The 16,558-nt window shown below is 46.6% G+C and overlaps 1 protein-coding gene across 4 annotated transcripts in view; it reads left to right on the forward strand.

Annotated features, from left to right (window-relative positions):
* Nucleotides 1-5,008: 5,008 nt before the first annotated feature.
* The window catches only part of NEDD4L (NEDD4 like E3 ubiquitin protein ligase), a 335,178-nt gene continuing 323,628 nt past the window's right edge, over nucleotides 5,009-16,558 (forward strand). The window contains exon 1 of one of the 4 annotated variants that reach the window (XM_053205754.1): nucleotides 5,009-5,422. In XM_053205754.1, the coding sequence (XP_053061729.1) occupies nucleotides 5,375-5,422 (48 nt within the window). In that variant the 5' untranslated portion in view covers nucleotides 5,009-5,374. Of the gene's footprint in view, nucleotides 5,423-6,362; nucleotides 6,385-16,558 lie in introns of those variants that run through there. The other 3 variants (XM_027069058.2, XM_027069060.2, XM_053205758.1) reach the window with 3 other exon arrangements.

Raw genomic sequence — 16,558 nt, forward strand, 5'->3', positions numbered from 1 at the left:
TGAACTTCAGACTTTAGAGTGGTGGGGTTGGGTAAGGTCAGTGAGAATAGTCACATTAAGAACATTCCACATTCCATAACCACGTTCAGTCTGCTTGTAATAGATAAGTTTTACCATCTTCTATGTATATAGACGTTTTCAGATAAACAGAAACTGAGAGTTTATCACCAATGGGCCTTTACTAAAAGAATTTAAAAGTATGTTCCTCAGGAAGAAGGAAAGTGATCTCAGAAGAATGTCTAAGAAGCAACAAGGAATCCTTAGAAGCGAAACCACAAAACACATTGCTAAAGCAAAATGAAAAAAAAGTAGAATATGAAAATATCTAATTTGGTGGTTTAAAAAAGTACAGAAAGAAACTGGATAGTAATACCACGAAAAGAGTTGATAATCATAAATGGTGTTTAAAGCTTCTTGAATTGTTCAGATGGGGGGGTTAAGATACTTTTTAAAAATGTTTATTAATTTATTTTTGAGAGAGAGACAGACTGTGAGAGAGCTTGAGAAGGTAAGGGGCAGAGAGAGAGGGAGAGAGAAACTTAAGCAGGCTCTGTGCTGTCAGCACAGAACCCACAAGGCGTGAGATCATGACCTGAGCCAAAACCAAGAGTCAGACGCTCAACCGACTGAACCACCCAGGCACCCCAAGATACCAACTTTTTATTTTTCAAGTTAGACGTGCATATAAAATGTTAAAAGTAAACAGTAAAATGGGGCACCTGGCTGACTCAGTTGAAAGAGCATGTGACTCTTGATCTCAGGGTCTTGAGTTTGACCCCATGTTGGGTGTAGAGATTACTTAACACCAAACGAACAAAAACTAAACCGTAAAAAAGTAGAGATGCAGTGATGAGCATCCCAATAAATATAATAATTAAAAAAAAAACAACATTAGCACAATTCAATGAAAAGACTCCTTTAAAAGTAAGGAAAAATACAGTAAAAATGTGGAAGCAAATTTAGATATCTTAGAAATATTGTTTTAAAAGGAAAATAGGTAACATAGCCAGTTAAGAGGCAAGTATTGAGTCAGACTGGGAAAAATTAGGAATCCGATATCTATGTCTCAGATATTTTTAGAGTGCACACAGGTGTTTTAGAACAGCACACAGGTGTTCAAGATGTGATTCTTAAGAAGCTTAGCTATTTTTGTACAAAAAGATTAACTATTTACAAGTCCCTCTTTGCTGCCCACCTCTATACTTGTCCAAAGTTTGAAAGATGGTTTATTTCCTTGTATAATCGGAAACACCTTAAATTTGTGAGTTTTCTCTGTGTCCATGAATGCTGCTAAGTTCCAAGATGACATCAGTTTTTTTTTTTTTTTTTTACAGGTACGTGGTCATTTTCAAAAGGCCTATTTCACATGCTTTCTTTTTAAAGAACCCAAGTCACCCAAAACTGAGTAGAAAAATGTTGTGCTATTTTTATGAAACTTATGCAAATATATGAGACTATGGATTATTCAGCTTTGGGTACCTCCTAGGCTTGATTAAGACATACATAGTTAGGGTCTCCTGGGTGGCTCAGTCGGTTAAGCATCCAACTTTGGCTCAGGTCATGATCTCACGATTCCTGAGTTCAAGCCCTGCGACAGACTCTGTGCCGACAGCTTGGAGCCTGGAGCCTGCTTTGGATTCTGTGTCTCCCTCTCTCTCTTACCCTCCCCCACTCACGTGTTTTTCTCTCCCTCTCTCTCTCTCTCAAAAAAAAAAAATTTTTTTTTTTAAATTTAAAAAAGGCACAGTAAGCTAAAATTTGTAAAGAGGTTTCACAGGAAAATGTTCCCTATCTGTGATCACCGTTGTACTTTAAAATTGTTCTTGCTAATTTTTCATTTCTGATGATCTGATGAAGAGCATTTACCAAACACCCACAGCATCAAATCTTCAATGTTTTAAAGGCAGCCTCCAAAGGGAACAAAATGGAACCAATTCTAGAGAACAACATAAAGTCAGGATCTATGTTGGGTAGATGGGAACCTGACCAGAGGATGCCAGAGTGATTTTGCTTTGGATGAGAATGCCAGAGAGTTTCTCTTAGGGGTTGTTCTCCCCACACTAGCCCTTTCCAAAACACTGGATTGCTATTCTGAGACCTCAGAGCCGTAGCAGGTAGGACTCATCAGCAATTCTAGTCACATTAAGTACATTCGTTTACATCCTACCTCATTCCACAGAGGATTTGAGTATGTGTATAATCTGCAATGGTCTCTACGTTAAAAAATCAAGATCATAGAAAATATGTGAAGAATAGGAATATTAGTCTGGGCCAGAGGTCCCCACATTTTGCTGTACTTGACAAACCCTGGGGGGAGCCTCTAAAACTCCTGATGCCCACGTGGCACCCCACACCAGTTAGATCAGTGGCTGGGAGAAGAAGGTAGAGAATAATAGTTTTAAATCTCCCCCGGTGTTCCTATCTGCAGTAAAGTTTGGGAACCACTGGCAGAGGCTATCATTCTCAACTCAACATGCACATTAGCCTCACCAGGGAAGCCGTTGTAACTACTGATGCCTGTGTGCCTACTCTGAACCAATGCAATCATGGTCTCCTATGTTAGCAACTGAGCCCTTGTTACTGGGCACTGGGTAATTTTAAACCTCCCCAGATGGTAACAATGTGCATCCAGCATACAGAACCATTGCACTGGGGGAAAGCTGGTACGTAATTACGAAGGGGACTGATTTCATTTTTTATGGGTTCTTTTATGGCCTAAGGCCAGAAGATTGGTTCTGTTTCCTGGTGGCCAGGGTAAATAGAAAAATAATCATCTGAAATAGTTCTTGTCATCCATACATAAAAGCTTCCCAGTCCCTTGGAAGAAAGAAAGCTTTTCTTTAAAAAAAAAAAATTTTTTTTTAATGTTTATTTTAGAGAGAGGGAAGGAGAGCACGCGTGCAAGTGAGCAGGTGCAGGCGGAGGAGGGGCAGAGAGAGAGGGAGACAGAATCTGAAGCAGGCTCCAGGCTCTGAGCTGTCAGCACAGATCCTGGTGCAGGGCTCAAACTCGTGAGCCTCGAACTCATAAGCTGTGAGAACATGACCTGAGCTGAAGTCGGACGCTTAACCAACTGAGCCACCCAGGTGTCCCAAGGAAACTTTTCTTCACAGATCTGAAATGTTACGAGTGTTCTTACAGGAGTCATCGAATGATGTTATGAATCACAGTTTTATAAACACCCTTACAATAAATGACGTATGGCAAGTTTCCTCTTGTAGTTTCTAATAGCCTTTCCTTAGGGAAAGCCAAGGACATGACCCAAGAGTGCCGGTGGGTGGGTGTAGGCTGTTAGGGTGGGGGTGTGGGAGCAGGAACGAGGGAGGAAGTATGACCCACCTCTACAGTTCCCATACATTATGGTCTCCCCCAGGGATAACGCTTGGAACTATGCACCTCCGGGATGTAGGAATATTGTTAGAAATTTCAATTCTCTATTAGAAAACTTGAAAATCGAGTACTTACCCCTTGCCCCCCATAAAGGTAACAAAGTTTGACAAAGGCCTGGCTAGTGAGGTAAAGAAGCAGTGAATCCTATAGGAGTCTCAGGCTCCGTGAAGAGCATGTTAGAATTGGGGCTGTGTACAAAGAATGAAGAGATCTGTCTTAAGTGCTCCTCGGTAAAGATGATTTTTCCCCCCTCAATTGGGTTTTTGTGGTATCTAAGTACTGTTGATTTAATGGCCCATGATTCCTGAACAAGAAGTCTTCTGAGAGGTATTAACTCCATGGGGCTAAGCCTTGAGACCCATTATACCTAGAGCACATTGTTTTAAGCCAGTGTAATGTCATTGGGAGGCAAAGAGTTTAAGTGAGGTTGGATATGTCCATTTTCTTCCTGCTAGATCGGAAAATGATCTAGCAGGGCATACGGCAGATATTTTAGTAAAGTAGCTGGGAACAGGCATAACGATTCTCTAGGATCACATGAGTTCCTTCTTGAAAAATTTTAAAAGCACCCAGTTAATACCCAAGTAGGCATTCCGAGGTTTCTTTTCAAAGGAAAATGGCCTGTTCTTTTTTTTTTTTTTTTTTTTTTTTAACTCCCAACTGCACTTAACATCTAAATTTAAGGAAAGGCTTCCTGGAAAAAAAGTCGAGTGATGAATTTCTTTCATTTATTTAAAGTAGTCTCTGGCGTTCTTGTAAATCTGAAGGATTAAAATGAACTGCTTGCTGTAGAAGAAACAGTAGCTTGGAAGTGAGGAAGAAATCTTACGGTGGCTAATAAGACATCTTAATAGTTTGCATATGCAGAGGATAACCTTAAACTTGAGTTTGATATTTCACGTTGCAGCTCACAAATGAGCTGCCTTTTATTCAAAGAACCAAGCTGTCTGTTTTCGAGTGGGTGGGTGTGTACCCAGAGTTGGCGCTGTGTTGGTTTTGTGCCCTGTAAGGTTGACACAGGCAGTGGCGACTCGCGGCCACACCGGGGCAGCCTCTCCCCTGCAGGCGGCCAGGCCCGGCGGATCGGCTCCAGGGAACTGACACCGTAGTCAAGTCCGGCTTGCTGGGGTGGCCAAGATTATTTAAAGGGGTCTAGAAACATCCATATTTCCTCCTTTAACATTTACTGCGAGCTCAGGGCTCTGGGTAAAAAGCCCGTGGGGAAGAAGAATGAACTGAGTGGAGTTCCCCCCCCCCCCCCCCCCGGGGAAAATGCCTTCAGCCTCCCCACCCACCCCCCCGCCGCCCCCCAAATGCCCAGGTCGCCCCTTCCCCAAAGCAGAGGGCAAGCGAGAGAGGAGGGTGGGTCAGCTCGGAAGGCCAAACCCACGCCCCAGGCTGACCCGCTCTGCGGCCGGGTGAGCCCGGGAGAGCCACGCTGGAGGCCTGGGGGGTGGGGTGGGCGTGGGGGCAGAGCCCCGCCACCCCGCAGCCCGCGGCCCGCCCCCAAGTCCGGCCTGTGATTGGCTTGGGGGGCGCGTGTGCCCGCCCCGGCGAGGCGGGGAGGGTCCCCTCTGGGCGCCGGGTGGGAGGAGGCGGAGGACTGGGCGGAGAGAGCGGGGGCCGCAGGGAGCGAGCGAGGGGGCGGGCGAGCCGGGTTCCGGAGATCCGAGAGCAGGCTCCGAGAGGGGCGGAGTGCTGCGGGAGGGCGAGCGGGGAGGGAAAGCCCGGCGGGCTCCGCGCCGCCGCCCGCTGCACGGCGCGCTCTCCGGACCGCCAACCCGTACGGCCCGCAGCCTTCCGGGAAGAAGCGGCGCAGGCGGCGGCCGCAGCGCGCGCTCCGGCTCCCTCACCTGCCGGCGTCCGGCGGCTCCCCCGGCGGGACGCGCGCAGGCCGGGCGCCGAGGAGGAGAGAAGACCGGCCGCCCGCGCCGCAGCCCAGCCGCCCGGGAGCGCCTCCGAGCCCTCGCGGGGCGCCGGCTCCATGGCGACCGGGCTCGGGGAGGAGATCTACGGACTTTCGGAAGATGAGGTGAGCGGTGTCCCTTCCCTCCTGGGACTCCCCGGGGAGTTCCTGTCCCGCGCCGGCAGGGGGTGGGGATCGGGCCGACCCCCGGGTGCGCGTCTCCAGCGCCTGCGGCGGAACCTCAAAGGCGGGTGTGCTCTGCGGTTGGGGCCCGGCTTGGGGGGGGGGGTGGTCTTCGGGCCCTTCCGCCCGGCGCTTGCGCCCCCAAACCCTAGCGGTGCGCATTGTTTGTAAATAAAGCGGCGCGACGCCCTTCGAGCCGGGGTTCGCCCCGCTGCTCCCTGCTTTGGGAGTGGGAGGAAGGCGCGTGCGCCTCTCTGGCCGCCTGTTCCCCCTCCTCTCCCAGCAGCGTCTCCCGGGCTGTTGGGCAACTTTCCGCCTCTCGCCCCTCCAGCCCGGGAGTCCATGATGTATGTCACGTCTGGGTCTCGGCTGGGGGCCCGCGCCGCGCGGGGGAGCCCGGGGCCGCGGAGGAGCCTGAATTGTCTCCCCTTTGGAACTTTCCAGCGATCGAGTCAGCAAGTGCTCTTGATGAATGTGTGCTTATCACGGTGGGAGTAGGCGACACGCTCGAGCTGGGTGTGTCTGTCCCTTCGGCTTGGAGAGTCGAAACCAGGAGAGTGGATCTCGGGGTCTTTTCGGTGGGGAAGGACGGCTGGTGTGGTGGCAGGTGCTACTGGGAACTTGGGGGAAGCTTGCAGCCCTGCCATTTTTTTTTTTTTTTTTTCCTTTTTCTTTCCTCCCAAGGATTTAAAGCCCGGCACCTCCGGGGTAGAGACAAAAGCTCAATTGAGCTCTTTTATTAATAAAGCAAATCAGATAAGCCACGCCTCCAAGGCTGCCGGTTCGACTGGAAAGAGCTTTGTTTTTACCCTCACTCCTCGCAGTTTCCCACTCCTCCTTTTCGAAGCGATCCTGGTAAATCGCTGCTGAGCCCTCTCTCGACCAGCCACGCTCGGCTCTTATTGGTGTGTTGCGCGGCCAAAAAGGGGGGGGGGGGGGTGGGAGGCCTGTCGCTGGCGCGGCGTGACCGGCAGGCTGGATGGAGCAGGTAGGAGGGGTTTGCCATCTGGCGGGGTGCGCGCTCAGGTCTGGCTCCCCTTTCGAGAGGTGAATTTACAACCCATGAAGCATTACTCAGCAGGGAGGTATTTCCTATCCTGGTTGTTCATTTCATGAAAAGTTGATGCCTGGAAGCCCGAGGATTTGTGGCGTTCCCTTTCTTCCTCTCCTTTCTTTTCTGAGGTCCTCTCTTTCTCCGGGGTTGGGGGTGGGGTTCACGGAAGGCTATTATCTAGACCTGCCCACGTTATGGCTTCTCTCTCACCAGCTTTCTGGTATGGGGTGTGTGTGTGCGCGCGCGCGTGCTTTGTAAGTGTGTAATAGAATAGTTATCTTGGGGTGGGGAGGGTGTTTGGGGGTATGGCTTTTTTTTTTTTTTTTTTTCCTTAACAGCGAGGTAAAGCTTGCTGTGATGTGTATTTTATCAGAGAATGATCGCAATGCAAATAATGTGTGATTTACGTTTTCGATTATTTTGCCATGCTGTGCTCGGGTAAAATAATTTCCTTTTTTGGAGCAGTCACCTGGGGATGGGTGAAAGGACCATTGTTTTCTTTTACCCAGGGGGTGCTGCTCTCCCCGGCAGGCTCCTCTGCCGGAGCTTCCCCTTTCACTCTCCACTTCTCCATTTAATGAGCAGCAGTAGATGGCAGGCAGCGAGCTTTTAGGAAGGTGCTGAGATACAGACATTCCTAAACAAAGGGCTTTTGAGGTATTGTGGGGGAAGACCGCTGCATTTCATCTTTGGTCTCTCTCTCTTTTTTACATGATTTTCAAAGCTCCCTGAAAAAAATATATTACTATTAAGAGTGTTTTGGGAAATTTAACGGGATCAAGGAATGCTATGTACATCCCTGTTTAATCTTTCTTTACATGTACATCCAGTGTCCCCTTCTACCTCGAGTGCACCTTGCCGCTTGAGTTAACACAGATCTTCTTAACTGGCGTCCAGTGTGAGAGTGAAGGATGAAATACAAACAGCATTGGGGTTTGTGTGTATATGTATGACTGGGTTCATTCCTGCATGTTGCTAGAGGGATGTTTGGGGCTGTATGGGGAGCAGCACGAGGTGACGAAGACATTTTATTGAGTGATGGCTGTGTCGCTAGAACTATTTAGATTCCACGCCCCCCACCCCCACCCCCTGCACGTTGTATTACAAAAGGCAACTCACATCTGTTGTGTTTTTTCAGCTTCCCCCGCCAGTGAGAAAATAAGGCAGGGCTGTTTTGATGACTTCCCATTTCTATGGTATTTGCTTTTTATGGGAGATTTTGCACTGTCAGGTTACCCTTTGGAAAATCAGGGAATGCCTTCGTAGAATATTAACAAATTGTGGAATTTGCACAGTTTGTTTGGTCTCTCTGAGTTAGCCTGTGTAAGGAAACAAATGACAGATCTTCACAGGCTCCGAAAGCAGACTGGCTGAGGCTGTTTTTTCCAGGCGTATTAAATATGGGTGTACCTCAGCTCGGGCACTCGATGTGCTGCAGGACATCACACAGGAGGAGGTTTTGATTGCCACACAGTTATCTTATGCACCTCTTAGCAAAATAGGTGTCCCTACCTGGCACATGTCTTAGAAGTAAGTTTGTTTTTTTCGTTGGAAGTTGATGGGAGAGCACTGTGTGTTTGGAGGGCACTCAGGTTTTGTATCCCCTCTCGGAAAGCTTCTTTAGCTGTAAGTGCTGCTGCTGAAGCAGTGGATGCCAAGACGGAGGACCTTGCTCCTAGGTCTCTCCAGCTTGTAGAATGGAAGGGATTAAATGTGGACTTTGCTTGTGTGAATGCACGTACTGTTTATTTTTTGTGTCTTTCCGGCTGAGGTTCCTCAGTGAGTTATTATTCCTATTTACTGGTGTAAATCGGGTCACCTTCAGGAAACCAAATTTGAAATTGCCGTCAGGTGAAGGACTTTGGGTGTTAGATGAGCAGATTGGCCAGATTTTGTGATTCCGGGCCCAGCATCAGATGGGGTTTGGAATCCGAATGGTTGGACCAGTTGCGTCTGGCACGCTTCCTTGGCAGTTTTTTGTTTTGCTTTGTGTATTTATTTATTTAATGGCAATCCCGTAGCACATTTTGGCAGTTTACTTGGGAGTGTTGCTGTTGATCTTCTGAAATCTTTTATTACAACATCCTTTCTAAGATTTTGGAAATCCTTTATGGAAGAGATTTTTGCTGGGCGAAATACTAAAGTCTCAATGACAGCTTTCTTATTAGATGTGGCATTTTTGGGGTGGTTACGGGGAGGTAAATGGCATAGAAATGAAGGCCAGGCTGACGTGGGATAGTCCTTTGACACCTTCCGTCTGTAATTTATGCAAACCAGCATAATTGGCGACGGTTTCATATGCTTTCTCTATACCTAGCACCATGTTAGGCCTTGATGTACTTGTCTCATTCAATCCTCATGAACCCACTGTGAGGCGTGCTAAGATTTACAGGTGAGGAATGGAAGCTCAGAGATGTTAAGTGACCTGTATAAGGCCACACAGCGAGGAAGTTATGGAATTGGGCCCTGAACCCCGTTCTGTTGATCACACAGCCCTAGCTTTGAACATGCTTCCTCCCTTCCAACTTATCTTGAAAGGTCTTTCATAGCTGGGTTATTGAGGTTAATTTGCAATGGCGATAAACATCAGGAGTTGTAAACTGAGTGACCTCTAGGTCTGCATTGACCGGGAGGCTTTCTTAGCATGGTCTCCATTGTGTTTTCAAACTTGGGAGTTTTTACAGAAAATGGTAAAAATCTGACCTTGCTGGGGCTCCATTCTCACCTGGCAACAATTAGTGGGTCCTAGGCGTCACCCTGGAGATGTCCCCTACACCCTATTCTAGGTTTCTCTTTATTCGCTTGCATGTAATTACCTCCTTCATAACAAGCACTGAAGGTTGGCGCAGGTCTGTTTTCTTTAAGAGGCTGCCAACTTGAAGATGCACCATTATTTTACGTACCACTAAGAAAGAATGAAAAAAAAATTGCTGTCACACCGTGTTATACCATTAATTTCATGAAGCATCCTTATTTCAGGGTGTTTTAGAATTCGTGACTCTGATTAGAAACCTGAGATAACCCTGGGCCGTCAGTTTCAAATAATACACCAGTCATTCAACACTTTCAAGTCAGTTGCTAGTCAGATTTTTGCCTTTCTGTTACTGCGAAAAGGGGTAGCACGCGGGAAATGGTCTTGACTGGACATTGGCAGAGAAGAAGCAGGGAGCCCACAAGAGAGGCCACCTGAATAGCCATCTGTAAGTAATTCAGAGGCGTCGTTAATTTTTTAAAAAGTGGTCTGTGTGTGTTTTTAAGAAATCACTTGGGAAACCCTGCATGCTGTCTCTGCGGCTGTGCAAAAGCGATCACAAGATTGCTTTTGGAAATTAGTTTAGATACTGTTTGGATCTAAGGGTGGATGCTGAAAAGCAGTTTTGTAGAGGGAGATAAGACTTGCCCATTTGTTCCAAGTCCAAATGCCTGAATCAGGCCTAGCAGTGCTGGCTGGTATGCTCTGTGCCCAGGACACGGGCTTACCCCGGTGACAGCCTGCATCATGATTGGTAACATTTAAGAAAAACTCTAAAAGGGCCTAGGTTTTATTGTGATATTTAAAAGCAGTTATTTTTCATTTATATATTTTTTTATGTTTGTTTATTTTTGAGGGAGAGAGAGTATGAGCAGGGGAGGGACAGAGAGAGAGAGGGAGACACAGAATCCCAAGCAGGCTCCAGGCTCCGAGCTGTCAGCACAGAGTCTGACGTGGGGCTCGAACTCACGAACTGTGAGATCATGACCTGAGCCAAAGTCTGATCGTAACCAGCTGAGCCACCCAGGCATTCCTAAAAGCAGTTTTATAAATGGGCGAATATAACACATTGTCTTAAATTCTACTCTCGTTAGATTTTTTATTTTTTTTCAGGAGTTCAATGGAATTTGTAGAAATCGATATTTTAATTTATATCCTCTTCAGTTTTATTTAGTCAGAATGTTCTGAATTCTCCTGTTACTGAAAAGCAGTTTCCTTAAGGAATAAAAATCATTTTGCCCAAAGGGGTAAGGACAGCATTAAAACAGGAATCGTCAGACAATCCTGGTTTCTTCACCATGGCAGAATTTGTTAAAAAAAAAAAAAAAATTTTTTTTTTAATGTTTATTTTTGAGACAGAGAGAGCATGAACGGGGGAGGGTCAGAGAGAGGGAGACATAGAATCTGAAGCAGGCTCTGGGCTCCGAGCTGTCAGCACAGAGCCTGACACGGTGCTTGAACTCACGGACTGTGAGATCATGACCTGAGCCGAAGTCGGATGCTTAACTGACTGAGCCACCCGGGTGCCCCTACCATGGCAGAATTTAAAGGGAAGAGGTTGAATGGTAGCCGGGCATCTTCTCAGTGTGGTGAGGACCCACATCACCAGGAAACTTCCTTGCAGGGTGGTTCTGTGATTTTGGGAGCATTAATATGCTTGACGTGTAGTCAGGAGGAATCTCCAGGGAGAAATCCCGGGCATTAGAGAATGATGTCACATGCCATTGAGGGGAGAAACCTTATGCTCACTGCCTGTTTAATAGCCTTCCCGCATGGTGCAGTTATTTTTTTTTTTAATTTTTTTTTAAACGTTTATTTATTTTTGAGACAGAGAGAGACAGAGCATGAACAGGGGAGGGGCAGAGAGAGAGGGAGACACAGAATCTGAAACAGGCTCCAGCCTCTGAGCTGTCAGCACAGAGCCCGTCGCGGGGCTCGAACTCAACGGCCCGTGAGATCATGACCTGAGCCGAAGTTGGACGCTTAACCGACCAAGCCACCCAGGCGCCCCCCGCATGGTGCAGTTCTTAAACAACATAGCAGCATGGTAGTAGAGAAACCAATCAGTTTCGAGAGATCGAGATCGTCTTTCAATTCTTATTTTGAGTTAGAAGATCTGTTTTAACAGACTTTATTGGTGCCTCTGAATTCGGGGTCCTGGATGAATAGGAGGGTTTTCAAGTGTTCTTGATGCGGTGGGTCTTTGATGTGTTTTTGCCTTAGTGATCTATTTAATCGATAATAAAGCCAACTACATGATCTTTTGACAATCCGTATTAAAGAGGATCAACATGATATATGCATACTGTAACGATGACAATAAGTATGCGGATGTTAGGCTTGGTGGAGGCTGGGAGAAGGGTGACCAAATGTTACTTTCTGTTTTTGTATTGTTTCTCTTCCAGGTCACCGTATAAACAAATAGATCTCACTTTCTGACTATAGGTGGCAATGTTTGTACTGTTTAATGATGTTACCCTTGGTTGGGAGTTGCTTGTTGGGGGAATGTAGAAACGGGAGCCGAATTTAGAGATGAAGATCACGTAGATTTAAGAAACCAGTATCTTCCTACAAACTGAAAAAAGAAAAAATTAGTTGGGTAACAATACCTAAAGTGATGTGTGTCAACGTGATCAGTTTCAAGCATCATCCTTTCTCTAAGGTTCGCCCTTCTCCAGAGCCTATTAAATTTAGAAGAGGGAAGGCACTTGGTTGTGCTGGTTGTTGGGGGGGGGGTACCCACAAACACACACGGAAATGGTCCTTCTGAGAAACACTGCCGAGTCCTTTCTTGGGTGCCTAGGGACTTCTAAATAATGCTGGTTCTATATGGACTGTTCCAGAATGGCCATCATGGGCTTTGGGAAGGAACTAATAATTCTCGCCACTCCTGGGTGCTTGATTGCTGGAGATCTTCTTGATTCCTGAGGTAAGACTGTAGCTCAGGTTCTAGCAGAGAGAAAATCGGTGGTATAAAGATCCGGGACACTTCTTTTATGAATGTATAGGACCTCGTTATAGCTGTAATGTTTTGTTCTGATCCTGAGTGGCCTGAATGCTGGCTGTTACTGTAATACCTTTAGGTGAGGAAAGCCACATTACATAAGTGTATCTGGGGTAACTAGCTTAGACGTGACACTCAGGTCGACTTTTTGTCCCTGACTCCAAGGTCCTGTATTGATTCAGAACTTGCCGAGTTTGATGGTGAGACTATCCGATTCCCTCGCTGTCACCACATTCAGGGTTGGGTGACTTCTTGGCAGTCACTGAGATCCACTGAGAGATCTTGTATTTTTATGCCGCCTCTTCAAGAAAAAGGGGCCATTGAAAAGTGACTTTGTTCTTAGTGTAAAATGCTGCGATGTGAAAGCCACCCTGTAAAAGAGGCACTTAGAGTGGCTTGTGGGGATAGTGGTCCATGACGGGGATGCACTGGCCATCACAGGTCAGGGTGGTGTCCCCATCACCTGTGATGTCAGCTGTGGCGGACCATGGCTTCCCAGGTGCACTGGAGTGACTCAGGTATGTGTCCACCCGGGGGAGGCTGTGTGCTTTTTCTGCCTCTGCGCGGGACTGGCTGCCTCCAGACTGAGGGGGGACCTTGTGGTGCAGTGACAAGGGCTCACTTGTGTTTGTGAGCCTCGGTCTTGGCCTTTGTTAGCACGATTTGCACATTTTACTTCCCAGTTTCAGCGGCATTCAAGGCCTGGCCTTCCCGGTCTCCTTGGATGAAGCTCTGGGTCCTGTTTTGTAGCGTGTCTTTGAGGGCACTTTGCGAAGCTGGCCTTGCGCTGCGGGTGAGGCGTTGAGGTGGCCTTCGTGGCTGGGAAGATGCACGTTCCTACCTGGTGGGCCTCCGTGGAACATCTGTTAGAAATTGACGTCTTAAAATGCAAACTTAGTTTTGTTCCATGGTCCGTAAGATTTCAAGTGTTAATGTACATTTTGGCACCTGTTGGAAGTCACCAGTGTGAGGGCTCTAGTGAAGACAGGCTTGGGTCAGAGGTGACGTAGACGGTGAAGATCTTCTCTATTAGTTTTTCCTGCTTAAATGAAGATGTTTTCTGAATGGGTTAGTTTTACTCAGCGTGCGTAAGTCTTGTTTTAAACGCTGGAAGTTATTTCGGTCTGGTGGTCCTCCCTCCACCCCTTCCAGAAAACAAAAGCAAGCCTAAGCTATTTAGAGAATTTGCTTAGTAAGCGCTCAGTGTGTACCTCGCGGAATTTGGAGAGCCACCTACTTAGTCTCCAATCTCCCGACTACCTTTAGAACCGGTGTATGTTGGCTTCCTTTTCTGAGGCTCCATTTTTCTCTCTCTCTCTCAATAAGTGATTCATCTCCAGGTGCCATCACTGCGCCAACTTGATCTTCGGCGGTTTGGGTTGGAAAGGGGAAGGAGTGTGAGGTTTCAAGAAAAAGCAAAACCGGGACTCCATTTGCTTCCTTTTATCATTCTCCAGTTCCTTTTGTGCTTCGTGAATTGTGTGTGATAATTGGATGCCAACACAACTACAGTCGGGTTGTTTTTACATGTCTGTACTTCCTCCCCATTTGTTAGTTACTCCAGAGGATAAACGGATGTGGCTCTTGAATGAGGCACTCTCTGAAGGGAGCTGAACCCTGGGTTGATTCTGTGTTGTAGAGTATGTTTATCCCCATAATCGAGAAATTGGTATGTGCCATGCTGTCTGCCTTTGGGAATGATGTCTTAATTCCGCCGACTGTTAATAGTGGAAGAGAACACTGAACTCAGAGTAAGAGCTTTTCCTTTCCTTTGAGAAGTGAGGTAGAGAAGAGCGTGCACCACCCATGGGGGTGGCTGGTGGGCTGGGGAGATATTGGAGAGGATTTAATAATGTGGAGATGTCACTCATATAGTTGGAAAAAGTGGGTTACAAAATGGGGGGTGCCATACAGTCCTATTGTGGTTAAGAGTATTTATGCATAGAGGGGCATCTGGTGGCTCAGCCAGTTAAGCATCTGACTCTGAATCTCAGCTCAGGTCTTGATCTCAGGGTTGTGGATCTAAGCCCCGTGTTGGGCTTTGTGTTGGATGTGAAGACTACTGTGAAAAAAACAAACTATATATATGTGTATATATACACGTATATATACTATGTATATATATATACACATGTGTATATATACATATATATGTATGTGTATATGTATATACACATGTATATATATATATGCACACACACACGTGCATGTGTGTATGTGTTTATGCATAGAAAAAATGTAACTGGGTACATATCAGGATAATAACAGTTATTTTTGAGTAAAGGGATTATGGGTAATTTTCATCATCTTTTTGATTTTACTTATATTTTTCTATATTTCTACGGTAAACTTTTTCTTAATATAAAAGCAAATTCAAGAGGCTTTGGGTAAAAAATGAGAGCACTTGTTCAGAACAGATACTGATAGGGTGACGAACATATGTTCGTCAAGGGCCCTGCTGTGTGCTTTGTATTTAAGGATATCAAGGTCGGTGCGTTGCCACTCTTGCCTTTTAGGAGCTCCCTACCAACGTGGGAAGTTGCGGGATAGGTGAAAACAGGAGTGGACTTTTTCCAAAACAAAGGCGTGGGGTGGGGAATGAGTAAATTAGACTTACTTTCACTTGCAGTACAGAGGTTTCATTTTGTTCGTCATGGACACTTAAAATTTGGATTTTCATCTTTCTGTGCATCACAGCTGCATAAAAGTAATTTAGATCATTAGTTGTGTTTTAAGTTCTCTGAAATTTTTGTGTGCACAATGAAATTGGGGCCTGTGTGTGTGCCATAAAAACCAAACTGAAATCTATTTCTCCTTTTGCGTCTTTGGGTTTTGACTCAGTCTTGTTGCAGTACTGAATAGTTTTAGATCTCGAAAAGGTACTTGGACGCGGCTGTGATCATCTGTGCGACTATCTAAGGATCTGGAAGCAGCTCTTTAGTTTGTCTTCGAGCTGACTTGTAATGTACATCCAGGATCGGTATGTCTGAGTACATTTCATGGTGGTCCCTTCCCGAACAAAAGGGTGCAGTTGACAAATACCATGTTATGTCTGATCTGACACTTGTCTTTGTGTGTCCCTCTCCCTGCTGCCGCTTTTAATATTTCTGACCTGAGGATGCATCTTGCAGTTGACGTGTGTGTATAATGTGGTGGTGGGTTCCCTGCACTCATACCACGCCCCCTCCTCCCCCCAAAGTTCTAGTTTGCGGGTATCTCAGAATTGTAGTGCTTGAGTTGGCCAATCTCAATTTGTGTATCGTGGTGGCCTGTGTGTTATGGTAGATTATTGATAGTTGTCATGGAGACCAGTGTTATCTTTCTTATTCAGTTATGCTGTGTCTGTTAAGCAGCCACCTGGACAGGAGGAGTGCCAGCTCGGTGACGTCATCAAGGAATCAGGTTCCATTCTTTACTCCATGGTCTAAGGCCTGACCCTTTTCAGAGACCTTCTTGGTCTGAGAGTGGCAACCAGAGCTGTGTTCTTTTTTCCTACTTGCAGAGCAAAGAGAATGGCTTCCTGGGTCTTTCTGTTAAGATGAAAGACATTTCATTCCCAGAAATACCTAGGCAATGTCTTGTGTCCCATTGGCCACGGGAGGCTTTGATCTGCTCATCTTTTAACCAGCTGCTGGCAAGGAAGGGATGGGATTACCTTTATTGCTCTAAGGGTCTACCCCTTGAGCTGAGGTGAAGCCCATGAAGGCCCCACAGTCCACCCACTGGATAATTCGTCCACCTTCAGATATATTCACCTTCAGAAATACCCATGGCTTCCTGAAATCACATGCTCCCTTTCCCTAGAGAGGCAACCCATATTTTCATCTGAGTATTGCAAGGATCTCTGGTGATACACTGTCCCTTCTCTTACCCCTGAAAGGAGTTGTTTTTAATGGTCCAGTGATGGTATGGCTGAATAGGTTGGGTCCCCCAAAACATCAGCCTGCAATGGTGAAGAAAGTAGGATGCTACCATAAACCTCCCATTTGGAGAGGGTGAAAATAAGAAAACTCCCAGTGTGCTGGTTGCTGGATCAGGAATAGCAAGGCATCCTTGGCTTGGTCCACTAGCCTGGCAGCTTATGGCTTTGCCCATTGTGGATTATGCCCATTGTGAGACTCTCCCAGGGTCCCTGTCCTCTACAGCTGCACCTGGATGCGGCCGGTCCTGGCAAACTGCCTCTTCTTGGGTCCTGCTTGGGTGTGAGTTTGGGGCTTCAGGGTTGGGTGTCTAGGGATCGAACAGCCCCAGGCTAGTGTTGGCTGATCT

This window comes from Acinonyx jubatus, chromosome D3 (genome assembly GCF_027475565.1).
Source record: "Acinonyx jubatus isolate Ajub_Pintada_27869175 chromosome D3, VMU_Ajub_asm_v1.0, whole genome shotgun sequence".
Classification (NCBI taxonomy): Eukaryota; Metazoa; Chordata; class Mammalia; order Carnivora; family Felidae; genus Acinonyx; species Acinonyx jubatus.